Raw genomic sequence first — 16,050 nt, 5'->3', positions numbered from 1 at the left:
TCAATTTGAATAATTTTGAACTGAAATTTAGCTTGATGTAAAAAGCATGAAAGAAGACGAAAAACAACAACAAAAGGCAATTAGTCATATCCTGTCAATCATAATGGAACAGTAAATATTACAACATAACTGATTTTCAGTATGAAATTTGTGTAGTTTGTAGTTATCATGTTTCCTCACATTGTCGCTTTTTCTACAACAAATTGTTGCTTAATTCTTTAACACAAATGGAGTTAAAGTCACTGTCATTTGTTAGACTTTGGGGCAGACAGATATGTTTTTAAATACATTTTCACATTTGTCAGACTTATTTTGTGTGTTGTATTCCCTGCTTTAATTGGCATTGGATGACACGCAATTAGTAACATGCGTTGTTTTCCTGATTAGTTGGTATTTGGTGACTCAACAGGTACAAGATGCAGCAAATTAAATTGATTTGTAAATTATCCCACATGTCCTGATTCAGTGGTTTAGGTTTGATCACTAATTGTTCGTTAAATTGACTTAAATGCTCCTTTAACTTTTTTATTGTGTAGCTTATCTGAAGTGTTGTGCCATTATGTATCAGAATTCTTGTGGCAATGTTGTGTTGGGCCTGTAGGTGGCGACTCTGTGATGTATCCGGCAGCTGAACTTCTCCTGTCAGACGAAGAAGAGAAGGAGCCAATCAGATGAAGAGTAGAGCAGACTTGCCCAGACTTGTTCACGCAGTACACGTGCTGTTCCAGAGGGTAATGTACAAATTATTCAAGCATTTTTATTCTAATGTGTCATTTTTTAATATCCCTTTCTTTGTGTCTTTTGTTAACATTAATAGATGACACCTTTATCTCTCGTCAATAATCTTGTGTGATATCTAATGATGCCTCGTGCCTTGTTTGACGTGGCTATCTTCAGCTAGCTAAATCGGTCGGTTTTCTATGATGGGACGCCAGTCTCCAGTGAAATATCTGACAAGTTGAAGTTAGCTTTGACGACCGATAAAGTTAAACACTTCATAAACACGATTCCCTACGTTTTCGCGGTCATTGGGAGCCAGTCTTCAACACGGCTTAAGAACAACTCGCCAAGCAAGCATGTATTTTAATTGTATGCTTTTACAACGACAGCTGGAGCAGTCACTCACCGCTGCTTCGACCTCAGCTAAAGTTGCTGTGAGTTTGCATACAGCTCAGTGTATGTTGGATTTAACAGCGATGTAAAAAAGCATTGGTCAGACAAAGCGTGAAGTTAATAAAATGTTTGGCGAGAAGTTATGAAACTTACATTTTTGAACTGAGATTTGTTGCCTTTGTCGTTCGCTAGCTCAGAAGAAAACCCTTATGACATTTCCAAATGTTTAATAATTTATCCTTTTTAAAACTATGAATTAGCTAACTTACATTATAGGTTAGTTAATTATATTCACAGCCGTAGTACACAGTTACTACAGTGTGATGTAATGTGTTCCTGTCTGTCATCTGTCCCTCAAAGTCAGTGCTATTCCTGCATGGTGTGTAGCATGAAGGCATTATATAAACGTGTTTTGTAGCTTGTCCCTAATGCCAGATTCGGTCTGTTTTATTTGCCAATTATGCAACAGCCCCATGGACAAAAGGTCCAAGTGAATCTGTAGATTTAAATATTAGTGATCACCTACATAATTTATATTCTAATAATAATCTGGTTGTTTTGTGTTGTTTTAGAAATGACTTCAAGGCCAGTTTCATTGATTGATGATGGCAGAGGAATCAAAAAAGAATAAAGCTTCCTCATGGGGGCTTCTCAACAACTACCAATATTTGTGCAGAAAAGCCACGATGCTTAATGCCATGGAGAACACAAGAGCAAAGAAGAAATGTCATCAGAAGATAATAATTGCCGGCGTGAAGAGGAAACGAACAGACAACCACTACAAACCACTGGATACAATTAAACTGGTCAAAAAAACTAAATTGAGCAATACACTGCAGGAAAGTCAAAACACTTTGAGCTCTGAGGACAAAAGCACAGATGCGTCTAAACCTGGAGACTCTGTGTTTGTGCCTAAAGCCTGTGACCACCACAGTCTAGTCACAGCCTTAAGAGACAGTTGGGAGGTGGACAGCGGCTTCTCCTCTGAGGCCAGTCCTCCAGCCAGTGGTCGGAGTTCACCGTGCCTCAGCTTGTGCTCGACCATGGTGGTGGCTTTAGATTGTGAGATGGTGGGGACTGGGCCTGGCGGGCGCTGCAGTGAGCTGGCCCGCTGCAGCATCCTGGACTATCATGGTAATGTCCTGTATGATAAATACGTCCAACCGTGTCAGCCTGTCACAGACTACAGGACCCGCTGGAGTGGCATCCGGAGTTATCATCTGCACAATGCCCAACCCTTCGCTCAGGCCAGGGAGGAGGTGAGACCAGCTTCACTGAAGCATCTACATATGCTGTTTTATTCTGTCATACTTAGTATACAATGAAAGAATCGGTGGAGGCAATGAGTATAAATACGTTCACAGAGCTCTTTATTAAGCTGCAGTGCTTTGAACTGAAATCGATCTAGTTGTCTGCTCATGATGGTAACTGTTGTATTCTTTGCAACACTTCTGAGCTGTCTTCCTTTTTCCTACTAAAAACATATGCAATACTAGAAAAAATAAATAGCTGTTGTATTCTTATTATTTTGGACATGTTTTGCATTTGAGTATAAGGAGGGCAAGTGACTGGAAATACAGGAAGAGAACCACTGGTATTGACATGCAAGGTAATTGAGTTTCCTAAGCAGGAGTTGTCACAGCTAGTGTTCCCTCAGGCGAAACGAAGACATAGAAATGTAAAGTGTTGTTCAGAGAAAAGCTGAAGCATTGGTTAAAATGAGGCTTCTTGATATACAGGTCAGAGTGGTTTGAACTGTCAACCCAGTTAGAGATGTCAACACTGACTAAACCCAGTCTTCTGCCGACTCTTCTGATGCCCCAAATTGTTAATATTCAGTATTTACAGGTAAATATAATGTTTGTCCTCTGCACTTGTGTGGCTTCTCTCCTGTAGATCCTCAGTATACTTGAGGGCAAAGTGGTCGTGGGCCACTCTGTCTACAACGACTTTGAGGCACTGGACATACTCCATCCATGTCACATGGTCAGAGACACCTGCACAACGCGTCTCCTCAGCCGTTTGGCCGGCTTCCCTCGAGAGCGCTGCCCTTCCCTCAAAATCTTGGCCAGTAAGCTGCTGAACAGGAGGATACAGGTGAGACGTAATGAGTGTCATGGGCATCGTCAGTCTTCATACATCATGTATATGGACTTAATTTATACTAGAATTTTGTTTTTTGTATTGATTGTATTAAATCCCTAATGATAACTAAGGCTTTTCATGGAAACTGCTAAACTGCTGAAAGGCATCTACAAAACATCACAAACATTTTTCCCTTACTTGCTTACAGTGTAAGTGCTCTTGATCCAAATGGTGAAGAATATGTTGAACACTGAAATTAAATCACTTAAAAACAGACAATTATTGCTTGAAATTATCCAAACACAGATTCTTTAACTGATAAATAATAAGACAGAGCAGCACATAATTGTCAAAGATAATGTGTGATGCAAGTTATGAAGTGTCCTCACGAGGTTTGTCCACCAGGGGGCACTGATGAGTTTATTTTTAACTGTAAAAAGCCCTCCTTCAGTACATGCACAGGTAACTGCTTTTTAATGAACAAATTTAAGAGACACTTATAAAAAATGTTTGTTTTTAAAAAAACAAACAAAAGCAATCCCATATATCAGCAAATACAACTATAAAATCCAGCATCAGTCAGACTAAAGTGGATCCATGCTCAAATTGTTTTGAAACATGACTTCATTTCCATCTTCCCTTTAACAATGTGTACATATCATTGAAGTCTGCCCAGTGTTTTTGTTATACCTGATGGTATTCTGACTTTTTGTGAACTATACTGACCCTGTCTGTTTCTCTGGCCAGGTCGGGAAGAGAGGTCACTGTTCGGTGGAGGACGCTCAGGCTGCCCTCGACCTCTACAAGCTGGTGGAGGGTGAGTGGGAACAGGAACTGCAGAACAAGCTGAGGGACGACAGCGCTCCACACAAGCCCAGCTTTGCCTCCTCAAACCACTACATGCAGGATGAGTACTGGCCCGATGATGTCACAGCTGACAGCCAATGAGAGGAAAGTATTCATGAGACATTTACTGGGAAACGCCTCAAAAAGTCCCTGTTGGATGGTGATGTTCTTAGTCATCAGAGCAGATTCAGATAACTACGAATAATGTGAATGAAAGATAATAGCATTTAAGCCTGAGGAACCAAACCTAAACTAAAACTCTTCATTGTCTCATGAGAAGATGTACTGGGGAAAATGCATTTACTGCTTGAATGAAAGCACTTGTTAACTTATTACTTTTAAACATGTTAAACATGATTGATGTTCCTAACGGCATATTTTTGCTGTGGTTCCAGATATTTGCTTGCTGAGTTGATGGTAATCAAGTCAGTTGTCACAGATTTGATTATGTTTATAGCATGAAAAGTGTTGGGTCTCTATTAGGTTCTAACTTGTGTGCAGAGTGTGGAGTTTTCTAACAGTCTGTGCTCTTACTTGAATGTTTAAATGTAACTGTTAATGGGACATAAGACTAATACTAGGTCACAGATACAGCTGTTTTGGAAAACAACTGTATTTTTCATTTGAAAAACCTCCATGTATATGTGGCCTTAAGTATTTTATAAACAGTTGTAACAGTGGTATTTCATTACCTCATATTGCAAGCTGCTCTCAAAACGTTCTAATAAAATGGCATCATGTCAAAATAAAACACACTTTGGTTTCACTGAGTGTGAATGTGACAGCACCAGGAAAACTGAAGCATCAGTGAAGTTATGAGGAGAACTATGGAGCTTGTGAAAACAGTTGTATAATGTCTGCTGTGGTTCTGGGAGAGCTTTGTCAACTGAAAAAAAAAATCATCAGGGTTATCTTGACCTGTGCTTGGATGCTAAAAATATTTTCAGTAGAGAAACTGGGACTGCAGAGTTTGAAAGTAATTGACATTTACCAGTTCAAGAGGGTCTAACAAAAGATCCAGATCTTGTGGATGTGTTTAATTAATTAAACTCTTAGTTTTCAGCCACCCTTTTAATCAGAAAGCACAAATTGTATCTTAATGTGTCTTAAAATAAAAGCCGTTTATTTGATTTCACTTTATCAAAATATTATTCTGAAATTTGTCTTGCGTCACAAGGCCCAAAAAATGTTTCACACAAAAAACAAACAACTAAACAAATCCTGTAGACATGCTACATCAGACATTATGAATAAGAAGCTGCAGTGCAATCAATGCATATTAGAAACACCTGTTAATGTAATGTAATCCATGGTATTTGCAGAGGAAAATCTCCAACCGTTGCATCATGGTTATCCCACTTGATTCTCTGCCAGATCAGCATTAACAGAGGCATCGTTAGCAGGAATAGCATTAATGGATGAAACCCCGGCTCTGTTGGTGTTGGGAAATGTTTTGGTCTGACTCTGTCACAAACACTGGATCAGAAGGTGAAATCATCAAATGGCACCATTTCCAAATAGGTTACAAAATCCACCTCAGTAGAGTTGAGCTGATGTGGTTTTACTCGTGATTGGGCAAAAAGAGAGTTTAATGTGTCACTAAAGTGACAGGATATTTAGTTACACTAAAGCTTGTGGTTGTTTATGTGTTTATTGCTCTGTCTTTCCCAGCATTTCCAGTTAAATCCCAGTGACTGAAATATTTGCATCCATGTGAGTCATTTAGCTGCAATGCTGCACAGCTTTATGCGGTTGTTATGTGGTTGATTTTGATCCATTGGAGTAAATAATTTCACTTGGATTAAACATGCAGTACAGTGAGCTGCAGGTGTAGCTGTACATTTTGTTATCCTCCATGGCTCCGTAAATGGTGTTGTCCTTGTGCCTCAAACACTTTTTCTCTCACTCAAACCCATGAAAACACACACACACACACACATATCTAAAGCCTGAACTTGGCCCTCCAGCTCAGGCTGCAGGGAGAGAACACAGAGGAGCATTGTTTGCCCAATCCATCTAATTTTGTTTCTCAAATAGCTTTCTTGAGCAGATTTAGCAGATTACAGGTCGGCCGCCTGCTCCTTCATCGTTGCATCAGGAGGAAAACGTGTGTCGGTGACGTTAGTGCTGCCAGGGTCAGAGTGAGGGAAATGGACAACCTCCAAACATGAACCAACACAAAAGAACAACCAGCTGCTGGGGCAATGAGTCCATGCCCTGTTAGATGTACAGAAACCTAAATAGGAAAACATCCACAGCACCACATCACAAAGGTGCACTATCACTGAGTGAAGACTCTCATTTCAGTAGCATTCATTTTGGGCTGATGTCCTGCAGGTGGACTGTGGGGATTCTCATGTTCCACGAAAAATATTTCACTAACAGGGATTCATGGACTATAATCATGTCAATAATACTAAAATAAAAGACAAATCTATTAGTCTATATAATTTCAAAAAAATGTAAAGAAATGATCCATGGTGCTGATCAATGAATTGACTATTATTTTTAGCTCTAAAAATCTTCTTGGTTTTTCCTGTGCAGACTAAAGGCTCAGACAAGCTATTTTTCAAAAACTAATTTAATTTAATGTTCTGTTCAGACTGACTCGAAAAACCTTATCTTATAATCTTATTCATTAGAAGGCCCCTGTGTTTTTTTTAACACGGGGCTGCTTTCGGTAGAGATGTGCACAGATGATGGGTAAATACATGTGTGGAGGGTAAGACACAGATGTTTGTCGTATATGGAGCAGAAGGAAATAGCAGGGGCCTCATAATTCTTCTCTACACCCCTGTTGATGGCTGTATAAATTTGAGTTTATTCCACTGTTTTACAACAGTAAGACAAAGGCTGATCAAACAGAAAATCATAAAAATATGTCACCCAATGACCACAGCAGACAGCACGATCACAGCATCCTGCTGTAATTACTGTCCACTGGCTCTTTGTTAATTTGTTTTCATGCACACCTCTCTGTTTCCCATTGAGATTAATCTAGAGATTTTTTTACTCAGCCTCACTCTGTTGTGATTAGACTTGACGACTGAGTACATGTGTGTGATGTGAAGAAGGGCTGATCACATTATATAAACCTTTACATTACTTTTAGCTCCTAATGCTCACAGCAGCGCACACACACACACACACACACACAGGTATACACTCCACAGCATAACTATCAAGCAACCGGCACATGCACACTGTCAATAAGTACTATGTGTATGAGAACTAATCTGATCACAAGGAATTGTGGGTAGTTAAGGGCCCATGTTTACTGATATGAATGCAACTAAGTCTAAATCCAAATCCTTGTAGTGAAGGTGGTGGTTGTGGGCTTTTGTGTGTGCGTGTGTGCGTGTGTGTGCGTGTAGATATTTCTGATTCATGAAAGCTTTCTGCCTCAGTCACAATGAAGGATTTCTAGTTTAAAGTGTAAACTTGAATTTAATGTTGCCAAATTGAGAGCAATTGGAGACCAAATGTGGCAGCTTCAGACTGAATTATGCAGAGCTTAACTACACTTACTCCTTTTATCCGCAAAGAGCTGAAAGAGTTCAGCAAAGTTTATCATAAATGGTCTAAAATATGTTGTCATTAGCATATGTCTTCATTATATTTATTCTTTCAGCACAATATAATTATTCTGAGAGGTCTAAGTTGCTTTCAAGGGATGAATATGAACTTTTAGTCAAATATAGGGAAAGACACTTGATTACAAATCTTTGCCATACGCTTGCAAAGTACAGAAATAATAAAAAATATTGTGATATTAAAAATATCTTTGAATAAAGTAATTTCTACAGCCATAACACTTGTTGCCTTGGAGAAAACATTGCTGGTGGTTGACTTAGTAGCATAACAACATCAGAGCTAGACTTTTCTCCCATCATGCCTCTAAACATGTGAAACACATCTGAAAACAGATTGCATCTCTCCTCTCTCCTGACCCCAGTGTTCACATGGCACAAATCAAACGGTCACAATGGTCACTTTTCACTCCTTCCAAGTCTCCTTGGAATTCAAACAAATCCCTCCACCCCCTTAAAGCACCTCTTACCTAAAGTGTACACCCATCATTACATCATCCAAAATGTGCCCTGACCCTGCCTCTCATCATGGGAACACCACCACCGTTGGCCAAAAAAACGTCATCATCACTCCCCCGTCCCCGCGTCCTCCCCCTTCTTCACACCCTCTGCCACTTTTATGCTGATTGAAAAGAAAAAGTAAATCTGTCAGGTGTAATCTGCTGTGACGCCACTAATCCCAACGCTACAAATCATAGGTCCCGTCCACTCTGCTCCACACAGACCCCTGCGACTCCCCGCCAGCAACTTCACATCTGCCTCAGGTAAGACTCGGCCTCCAGTGCTGAGGTGCTACTTCAGCCTCCTCTCTGCGTCCAGTGTTGTACAACTCCTCTTGGTAATACTGTAGTTGTTGAGTAGCAGTTTTGACCAAAGACACTTATGCTGTTATTTACAGACGCATGAAACCAACATGTGGATATTTGGCGGCTACTTTCCTCCTGTATATTGTGGCATTTGAGCGCCAAATCTAAATATGTGAAGACTATTGTTGGTAAAGTCTCGCTCAGTAGGTGCATCATGCATCATGAATTTCCACTGCGGTCAGAAATCCCTGACAAATCGATTAATTGGTTGATTATTATATTTTTATTTTATTATCGCAGCTTTAGATTAAGTATTGGAACGAGAACAGTCTGAAGAAAACTGAAAAGATCTAATTAATATAAGATTTAAAGAAACAAAAAAAATGCAAGTGGTTTTATATTTTACTAACTCTGTAACAACATGTGGTCATACAGAATCTGCAGAACTTATCGGATACAGACTTAATCAACGTGATACTCAAGAGTTTAACCCTGACAGTGAGTGTGAGTCTGTTGATTATGAAACAAGGGAGTGTTGACCTTAAATCTCCTGATAAATCATCTAGGAATGGGCAACGCTAAATATAGAACAATGAAGGTACCCTGTCACTGCAGAGAGGGTGGGATGAAGGGGGATTAATGTGGAGTACAGTGTGTCAATTGTTTGTTATGTTCATGTGGATCACAAACTTTATTTTCTTCCACACAGTACGAAGGTGATTTAAAGAGCAGAAGACATGGCTGTGGTGGTAAGTACCTGCACTTCTACACTGTTTTGATCAGATTTTACTAATCAATGATACGTAAGTGTTGTCAAACTCAGCTTTAATAGTGGTGTTGAGGGGTGAAAGGGCTCAGGTTCAGTTCACAAACTAGTGTCGTCCAGCACAAACACCTATTCATCTTCCTATAACATGGACTCAGCTGCACCTCAACATTTCTCAAGACCAAAGCTCATAGTTACAGATGCCGTCAACACCTACAGTAGCCTTAGCTGCTAATCTCTGATCCCTGCTTCGGGGCTGCTAGCAGTCCTTACCATGTATTTACAGGCTTTACTGGACTCATGTGAGGGAGATTAACCAAACACTGAGGCCTATTCATTCTGGTCCTGCAACACTGGTGGGCGGGTGTATTGTTTCACGTGGATTAGACATGTTTAGAATTTCACACAGCACAACCAAGTCTTTTGAGAGAATTACACTTACACAGTGAGGCATTTAGCTTTTAACCAAAGCAACATGCAAAAGAAAAAAACATGGAAACACTTCCAAACAGTTAGCAGGAAGTAACACAAGGTACATCACCTAAGTGTTGAATAGCAGACACTAATAAGTGCAGATTGTTCTTTGGTCACAATGATTTGGTGGGAAGCTGTCAATACACCTGCTGTAACATCTTTAATTTGTCTTTTTTGCAACACATATTTTGCTCTGTCTCAGCAGGAAAAACACAGGTGTAACTAATAACATTAATGATGGATCTGCTTTTATTTTTATGCTCTACCAGGCCATTGTCAGTCAGCTCTGTCACGTATAAAATCCCTTGAGCTGGCACAGCTGAACATCTATTATTAATGATATTAATTACACCTGTGCTTTTCCTGCTATGATGAAATGGCTACTGTAAAAAGTGCAATGACAGATTTCTGCACTATGTCATTCCTTGCTGCTTAGCTTTAACTTCATTTCCCTGTCAGTACAAAAAACAGCAGTAATCTGAGTTTTAACCACCAGGACACACTTGGTTGTGGTGATTAAGAGTTTTTTGGTGATGACTGAAATGTGTTTATAGTTCAAAGTACTGAAAACTGGTGTGTAGACTTGTTCTCTTGTTATTCAGTCAAATATTTACTAATAACATGTTTTCCTATTTTAGACTGTATTTTATTGACTAAAAATTCTTGTATGACTGCTTGGCTTTAGACACCTGTATCATATGATAAGTTCTTATGTTAAATGAAAGAGGGTTTAAAGGGTATTTTTAGGAGAGTTTTTCCTTAACCAATTTGAGGGTCTAAGGACAGAGGTACAGAGGTGTTGTATGCTGCACAGATTAAGGCCCTTGAGGTAGGTTGTGATACTGGGGCATATAAATTAGATTTGACCTGATTTTTGCACCATGATGTGTTACATCTCTCAAAATAAAATATCATTTTACTATTGGTGCCAAAACTCAGACATGGAATTGACACATGCATTGAAGAATTTTGTATTTTATGTTACCTAGTGAAGTTAATGTTATTAGTTACACCAGTGCCTTTCCTGCTTTTGACAAATTTTAAAAGAAAGTCAAAATTTGCACTATGAAATAGGCAACCAATATAAAAAGTGTACCAAAACTAAATTGGATGTCTAAGAAAAACACACAAAGACGTGCTGTATGTTTGAGTCTGCAGTTTATGGGACATTGTTTGTTGCATTAAAGCTGTCTCCTGTCTCTTCAGACTGGAACTTACCGTATGGTGTCGGAGGAGGAGCAGGCTCTCAGAGCTAAGTTGGAACGTCTCACCGTCAAGGACCACGGGCAAGTGTTTGGACCCTGCGCCAGCCTGCCAGACCACACCAGGCAGAAGGTACCAAGACAAACAAACATTTAGAGACATCACCGGGCCGCATCAGGATATTAAACAGTTAAGGCCCCATAGTGCACCAGCACAGGTGTTCTCACATATTGTGACTGATTAGACCTGACTCTGACTCTCTTAGACGTCTAATTAGCCAGAATAACTGAAAACACCTGTGTGGGTTTGCAGTGTCTTTTAACAGTTTAATTACTGTTACTAATGGATGACATATATTATGACACTAAAGAATAAACATGTTCACAATGTCATTGCAAATTGTAAATATGTTCACAATATTATTATCTTATAAGAGATGAGTTAATCATTTAATGTTAGCAAACGCAGGGTAGGTAGCCAGTCCCTTGCTAGTGAACATTTGTAACATGTTAGCTTCCACTATAGTTGCACTTTCCTTATTATCAACCTATGTTTAGTTAAATTCATGTTCATGTAAGAAAACTCAATAAACATGAGGAAAAAAGCCACCTCAGCTGGGGGCTAATAAGTTAGTAACCTGGTTAGCTAGCACATAACACTAGCCAGCTAGCCTAGCCAACTTATTGCTATCTGTCAGCTAAATGAACACATTAGCTAGGTCGACAAGACAAACTTAGCCATGGCAAAGTTAAACACAACAGCACAATGGGTAACAAGAAGGTCAGATAATCCTTCAGAATATCATGACAAATAAAACAACCCAAATGTCAAATGTGAGCTAACTGTGTGGTCTGGCTCCCCCTGCAGGCCAAGGACGAGCTGAACGAGACAGATGAGAAGCGGGTGTCTGCGGTGAAGGAGCTGCGAGGGATGATCAAGGAGAAGGCAGATGCAGGAGATGATCTGGCCAAGGGGGTGCAGGACACCTTCGGAGAGAAACCGGACAGTTTGCTGGTCCGCTTCATCCGCGCCAGGAAGTACGACGTGCCTAGAGCCTTTGACCTTATGAAGGGTACGTCAGGAAGATGAACGCTTAAAGTTACTGACAAAGGTTTTCCTCCTATGTCCGTAAAAGCCGTAATTATGATGCCAGTAGTGAGAAAATCTGAACCTCCAGTATCCAGTCTAGTTTATAAAAAAGCAGCGGATGATAATGATGTTATTTTGTTGTTGTCAGAAACTGTCAAACTGTGGTGTCTGAGGTTTGACAGCCATGCAAACAAAGAGACGTGTGTGTCATAGCTTTGCAACAAAAACTTATTTGCAAAGAAAAGAAATGAACAGGCTTCAAATGATTCAGGATTTTGAAGGCTTATAACATTATATAAATATTTAATTGATAGTTTTCATGCCAAAGACTGACAGTGATCTGGTGTTTCCAGCATGAAAAAAGTGTTTGAGACAGCATTTAGATCATCATGAGACACTGGAAATCTGCCTGATTAAACAGATTTATCAGTCCCTGTAGACAGAGTGATCCAACCTATCTTTTAACTGATATGCTAAACACTAAATTTTGACTTTTAAATTATGAATGAATATATAAATGTGTCATTGGATTAAAATAAAACAATTCCTTCATAGCTGCCAGAAGGATTTCTATCACATTGGCAGTGGATGACAGGACCAAACAGTGCTTGATACTAGAACAAATCCAGAATTCCTGGACTCTGCTCCTGTGTCTCTGTCCAGGCTACGTGCGCTTCAGGAAGGATTACCCCGAGCTGTTTGAGAATCTGACCCCAGAGGCCGTGCGCAGCACCATTGAGGCCGGCTACCCCGGCATCCTGCAGAACAGAGACAAATATGGCCGTGTGGTTCTGCTCTTCAACATCGAGAACTGGGACTATGAGGAGATCACCTTCGATGAGGTGAGAACTGCTGGGTGACCACCTATCCAGAGTGCACAAGGAAAAGGATATTTCCAAACTCACCGCTCATTCAAATGGGTATAAATAGCAGACCTAGTAGTAGACCTAACATGTCCTACCCAAGGGAGGTTTTGGCCTAGGTGTTTTGGTCTGTACTGGACTAAATCTTCACATAACCTAGACAAATTACGAGCTGTTTGAAAGCTCTAGGCCTCCTGAGTCTGTCTGTGCAAAGCAGTTCAGGATATAGAACTGGTTCTGACTTCAGGCTAAGGCTCCAAAGTGTTTTTCACTAAAAAGATACTACTACAGGCCTTATATTCCATATTTTCTGTCAAAAACAAAATGAAAAAAAAAGGTGACAGAAACAAGTACATTTCCATTTGTGCTTGTGTAACTTTGGTTCAGTATCTCTTATACTCATTTCAACTTTTTGGTTGTAAAATCTTAAGAGTTATGTTTCAAATGAGACCAGGGTTATTTCTTTAATCAGAAGGGTTAAGGAACAGTAACCTTGTTATTTTGGGTACATTATTTCCAGGGTTGTGCCAAGTGGAGTTGTCTGGTGGCATGTTAAATGAACCTAGCTAATAAACATGGTATATCTCTGTCTGTGTGTGTGTTCAGATCCTGCGTGCCTACTGTGTGATCCTGGAGAAGCTGCTGGAGAATGAAGAGACTCAGATCAATGGGTTCTGCATCATTGAGAACTTCAAGGGCTTCACCATGCAGCAGGCGTCCGGGATCAAACCCACCGAGCTCAAGAAGATGGTGGACATGTTGCAGGTGGGAAAGCAAATTCTTGCCCTGGACTAGTTGGTTACTGCAGACGTTAGATGGTAGGATGCATGAATATGGCAGAGATGAAAACTGCATTAGGTTTTCAAAGGAACTCTTCATAGCCTAATGGTTAAAGTTAAAATCTGTGTGGCTGAATACTAGAGATAAGTGGAATATGGAATATGTATGTTTGTCTGGTTGCAGTTTGCTGGTTAAGGAGTCAGATTTTTAAGAAAAAGCGATTAAAACACTCTTTCCTGTCTCAACAGCCTCAGTGGCACCTTAAACTTGAACCGTTCCACAAGAGCTGCTGCTGGAAAGAAATATTCACAGACAGTCTAATACCTCACACTTCCTGCAGGACTCCTCTTCACTGACGGTTTTATTGAGGGTTATATCACCAAACTCTCTTACTTTTTCTCTTCCACCAGGACTCATTCCCTGCCCGTTTCAAAGCTGTGCACTTCATCCACCAGCCCTGGTACTTCACCACCACCTACAACGTGGTCAAACCACTAATGAAGAGCAAACTGCTAGAGAGAGTGAGTTTTACAAAGCTGATTCAATAATAATGGCGACACTGTAACTGCAACGACTGCTGCTCCTTCCTACTCTCTTTCAGTCTATAAGATGAATTCGGGATAGAGGAAACAGTCAAAACTGAATCAAGACTGAAACATATAAAACGAAGAGGCTCCTTAGTGTTGTAACTACACTCATATCAGGTATCATATATTTAAAAACAAGTTTTGTCAGAGCAAGATGTGAAATATAAAGGTAATAACAGTTAAAGTACACAATAGATATTTAATACAAAGATTTTACTGTTTACTGTTAAAATCTTTCATGTGACATTGTTTTTTATTGCCGGATTTTCACATGCTTGATATTAGTGTTGAATTTGGTTATGATTAGCAAAGCAGACAGCAGGCTGCTGATGCCACTTTGAAATTATCTGTGTTTATGGAGCACTCCCACCTCAGGGTACAATAGGTACCATTTCAAATTTAATTTGCACTCATTTACAAATTGAGTTAGTGGGTACAGGAAATACACAGTTGCAAATGACTCTAACAGCTGCTGTCCTTGCTCTAGGTGTTCGTCCATGGAGATGAACTGGAAAACTACTACAAGGAGTTTGACGCCGACATCCTTCCATCTGAGTTTGATGGAAAAGGTGCCAAGTACGATGGCAAGGCCACTGCAGCCAAGCTGTTCGACTAAACATCCTCCATCCATTTGTCAAACATGCAAAGAGCCGTTATATATTACAAAGCCCCATAGACTGTGGAGACTCAAAGCCCAATCTAGCTGTGTGGTTGTAGGAAAAAAAAAGTTATGAATGAAAGTCACGAGTGTGGGAGAAGTTAAAATGATGTGAGGTCCACACAAAGCACAAACAGGAATGAAGTGTTCTCACTTACACTCTAAAGTATTCTGTAGACCATTAATTACAGGGTACAGATTGGTTTCCAAAGCATGATAAGATTTTGAGAATAATTTCCTACCTTCTAATCAACCATTGTTTTCATTTCATACCAAGATAGTTTGAAAATCAATCAAACATCTTAGTTTTAAAACTAGCGTGAAGTAGGTCGTTCATCACGATGGCCATTTAGTTACCTTTACTTTTAAGGTCAAATTTGTTGTTTTCACACAGTTATGCAATTTTGTGCAGGAGCTACTTTGATGCTTCCTTCTTGGTGTGTCCAGAGTTTGCAGGGAAACAGTAATCCTTATTACATGCACACACACGAGCACGCACGCACACACACACACGCGCACACGCGCACACACGCGCACACACACACACACACACACACACACGCACAATAACTGACTCACAAACTTGAGATCTGAGAGCTTCCTGACAGTCACCAACAAGGAAGAATTTTCAAAACAGGCTCACAACTGCATTACTGTAAGTTTGAACAAAAAATAAAGATGGCCAAGTGTCCACTTTGCAAGTTGATTTTCATACCAATCTGACATGAATGGATGTTAAAGGCTGTCTGGGAGGCATGGTTTGGGAAATCAGTGTTACTGTAACCTACACATGACTTGAAGTTAATGTGCTAAAAATGCATAAGCACCATAACTCTTTGACCATTCAGATTCAATCAAGTATTTTAAATATCATTTTGTGAACAACAGATAGAGATTATCTGCATCTCTTCTGTGAAGTTGTGCTCTGTGTGGACTGTAGTTCAGCCACATAGCTCGTTGTAACACTGGCAGGCCCCAGATTTCTGTATCCACTCTCTGATTCCCCCGTCTCTCTGTGAAGTACAAGGCTGATATTCCAACAAGTGCCTGTCTCATGTTTTTTAGATTGTTCTTCAATATGAATATTATAAAGTTTTACCCACTGTGCTACCTGTTGCACCAATAAGAATGTCAATAAATGTACAATAAACTGTATATAAATATAAATTATAGTCTTTGTTTTAATCTAC

At 39.8% G+C, this 16,050-nt stretch overlaps 2 protein-coding genes across 3 annotated transcripts; both read left to right on the top strand.

The window, feature by feature from the left end:
- Positions 1–628: 628 nt before the first annotated feature.
- Positions 629–4,799, top strand: isg20 (interferon stimulated exonuclease gene). Of its 2 annotated transcripts, XM_023400200.2 has the most exons (4): positions 629–731; positions 1,686–2,372; positions 3,010–3,210; positions 3,946–4,799. In XM_023400200.2, exons 2-4 carry the CDS (start codon positions 1,716–1,718, stop codon positions 4,144–4,146), a joined length of 1,059 nt encoding a protein of 352 aa, XP_023255968.1. In that variant the 5' UTR covers positions 629–731; positions 1,686–1,715; the 3' UTR covers positions 4,147–4,799. The 2 variants fall into 2 exon arrangements, with proteins under 2 accessions (XP_023255968.1, XP_087028463.1); XM_087172337.1 differs by lacking the exon at positions 629–731 and having other exon boundaries at positions 1,721–2,372.
- Positions 4,800–8,288: 3,489 nt separating this feature from the next.
- On the top strand, positions 8,289–16,027 carry rlbp1b (retinaldehyde binding protein 1b). Its single transcript, XM_023400284.2, has 8 exons — positions 8,289–8,398; positions 9,150–9,189; positions 10,887–11,015; positions 11,751–11,955; positions 12,636–12,814; positions 13,442–13,600; positions 14,026–14,136; positions 14,690–16,027. The coding sequence occupies exons 2-8, from the start codon at positions 9,178–9,180 to the stop codon at positions 14,816–14,818; spliced, it is 924 nt and encodes a 307-aa protein (XP_023256052.1). The 5' UTR covers positions 8,289–8,398; positions 9,150–9,177; the 3' UTR covers positions 14,819–16,027.
- The last annotated feature ends 23 nt before the right edge of the window (positions 16,028–16,050 follow it).

Source organism: Seriola lalandi, unplaced genomic scaffold (assembly GCF_002814215.2).
Source record: "Seriola lalandi dorsalis isolate HSWRI2012SDOR001 ecotype SW California unplaced genomic scaffold, Sedor1 jcf7180002052274, whole genome shotgun sequence".
Lineage (NCBI taxonomy): Eukaryota > Metazoa > Chordata > Actinopteri > Carangiformes > Carangidae > Seriola > Seriola lalandi.
The sequence above is the reverse complement of the archived record's forward strand: the minus strand, read 5'-3'. Positions and strand labels throughout refer to the sequence as shown.

Excerpts from the sequence above, each read along its gene's own strand:
- rlbp1b (XM_023400284.2), top strand. Across the intron at positions 11,956-12,635 it reads AGCCTTTGACCTTATGAAGG|GCTACGTGCGCTTCAGGAAG; the intron begins GTACGTCAGGAA and ends GTCTCTGTCCAG. Across the intron at positions 13,601-14,025 it reads AGATGGTGGACATGTTGCAG|GACTCATTCCCTGCCCGTTT; the intron begins GTGGGAAAGCAA and ends CTCTTCCACCAG.
- isg20 (XM_023400200.2), top strand. The coding sequence starts at position 1,716 with ATGATGGCAGAGGAATCAAAAAAGAATAAAGCTTCCTCATGGGGGCTT. Across the intron at positions 2,373-3,009 it reads TCGCTCAGGCCAGGGAGGAG|ATCCTCAGTATACTTGAGGG; the intron begins GTGAGACCAGCT and ends TCTCTCCTGTAG. Across the intron at positions 3,211-3,945 it reads TGCTGAACAGGAGGATACAG|GTCGGGAAGAGAGGTCACTG; the intron begins GTGAGACGTAAT and ends TTCTCTGGCCAG.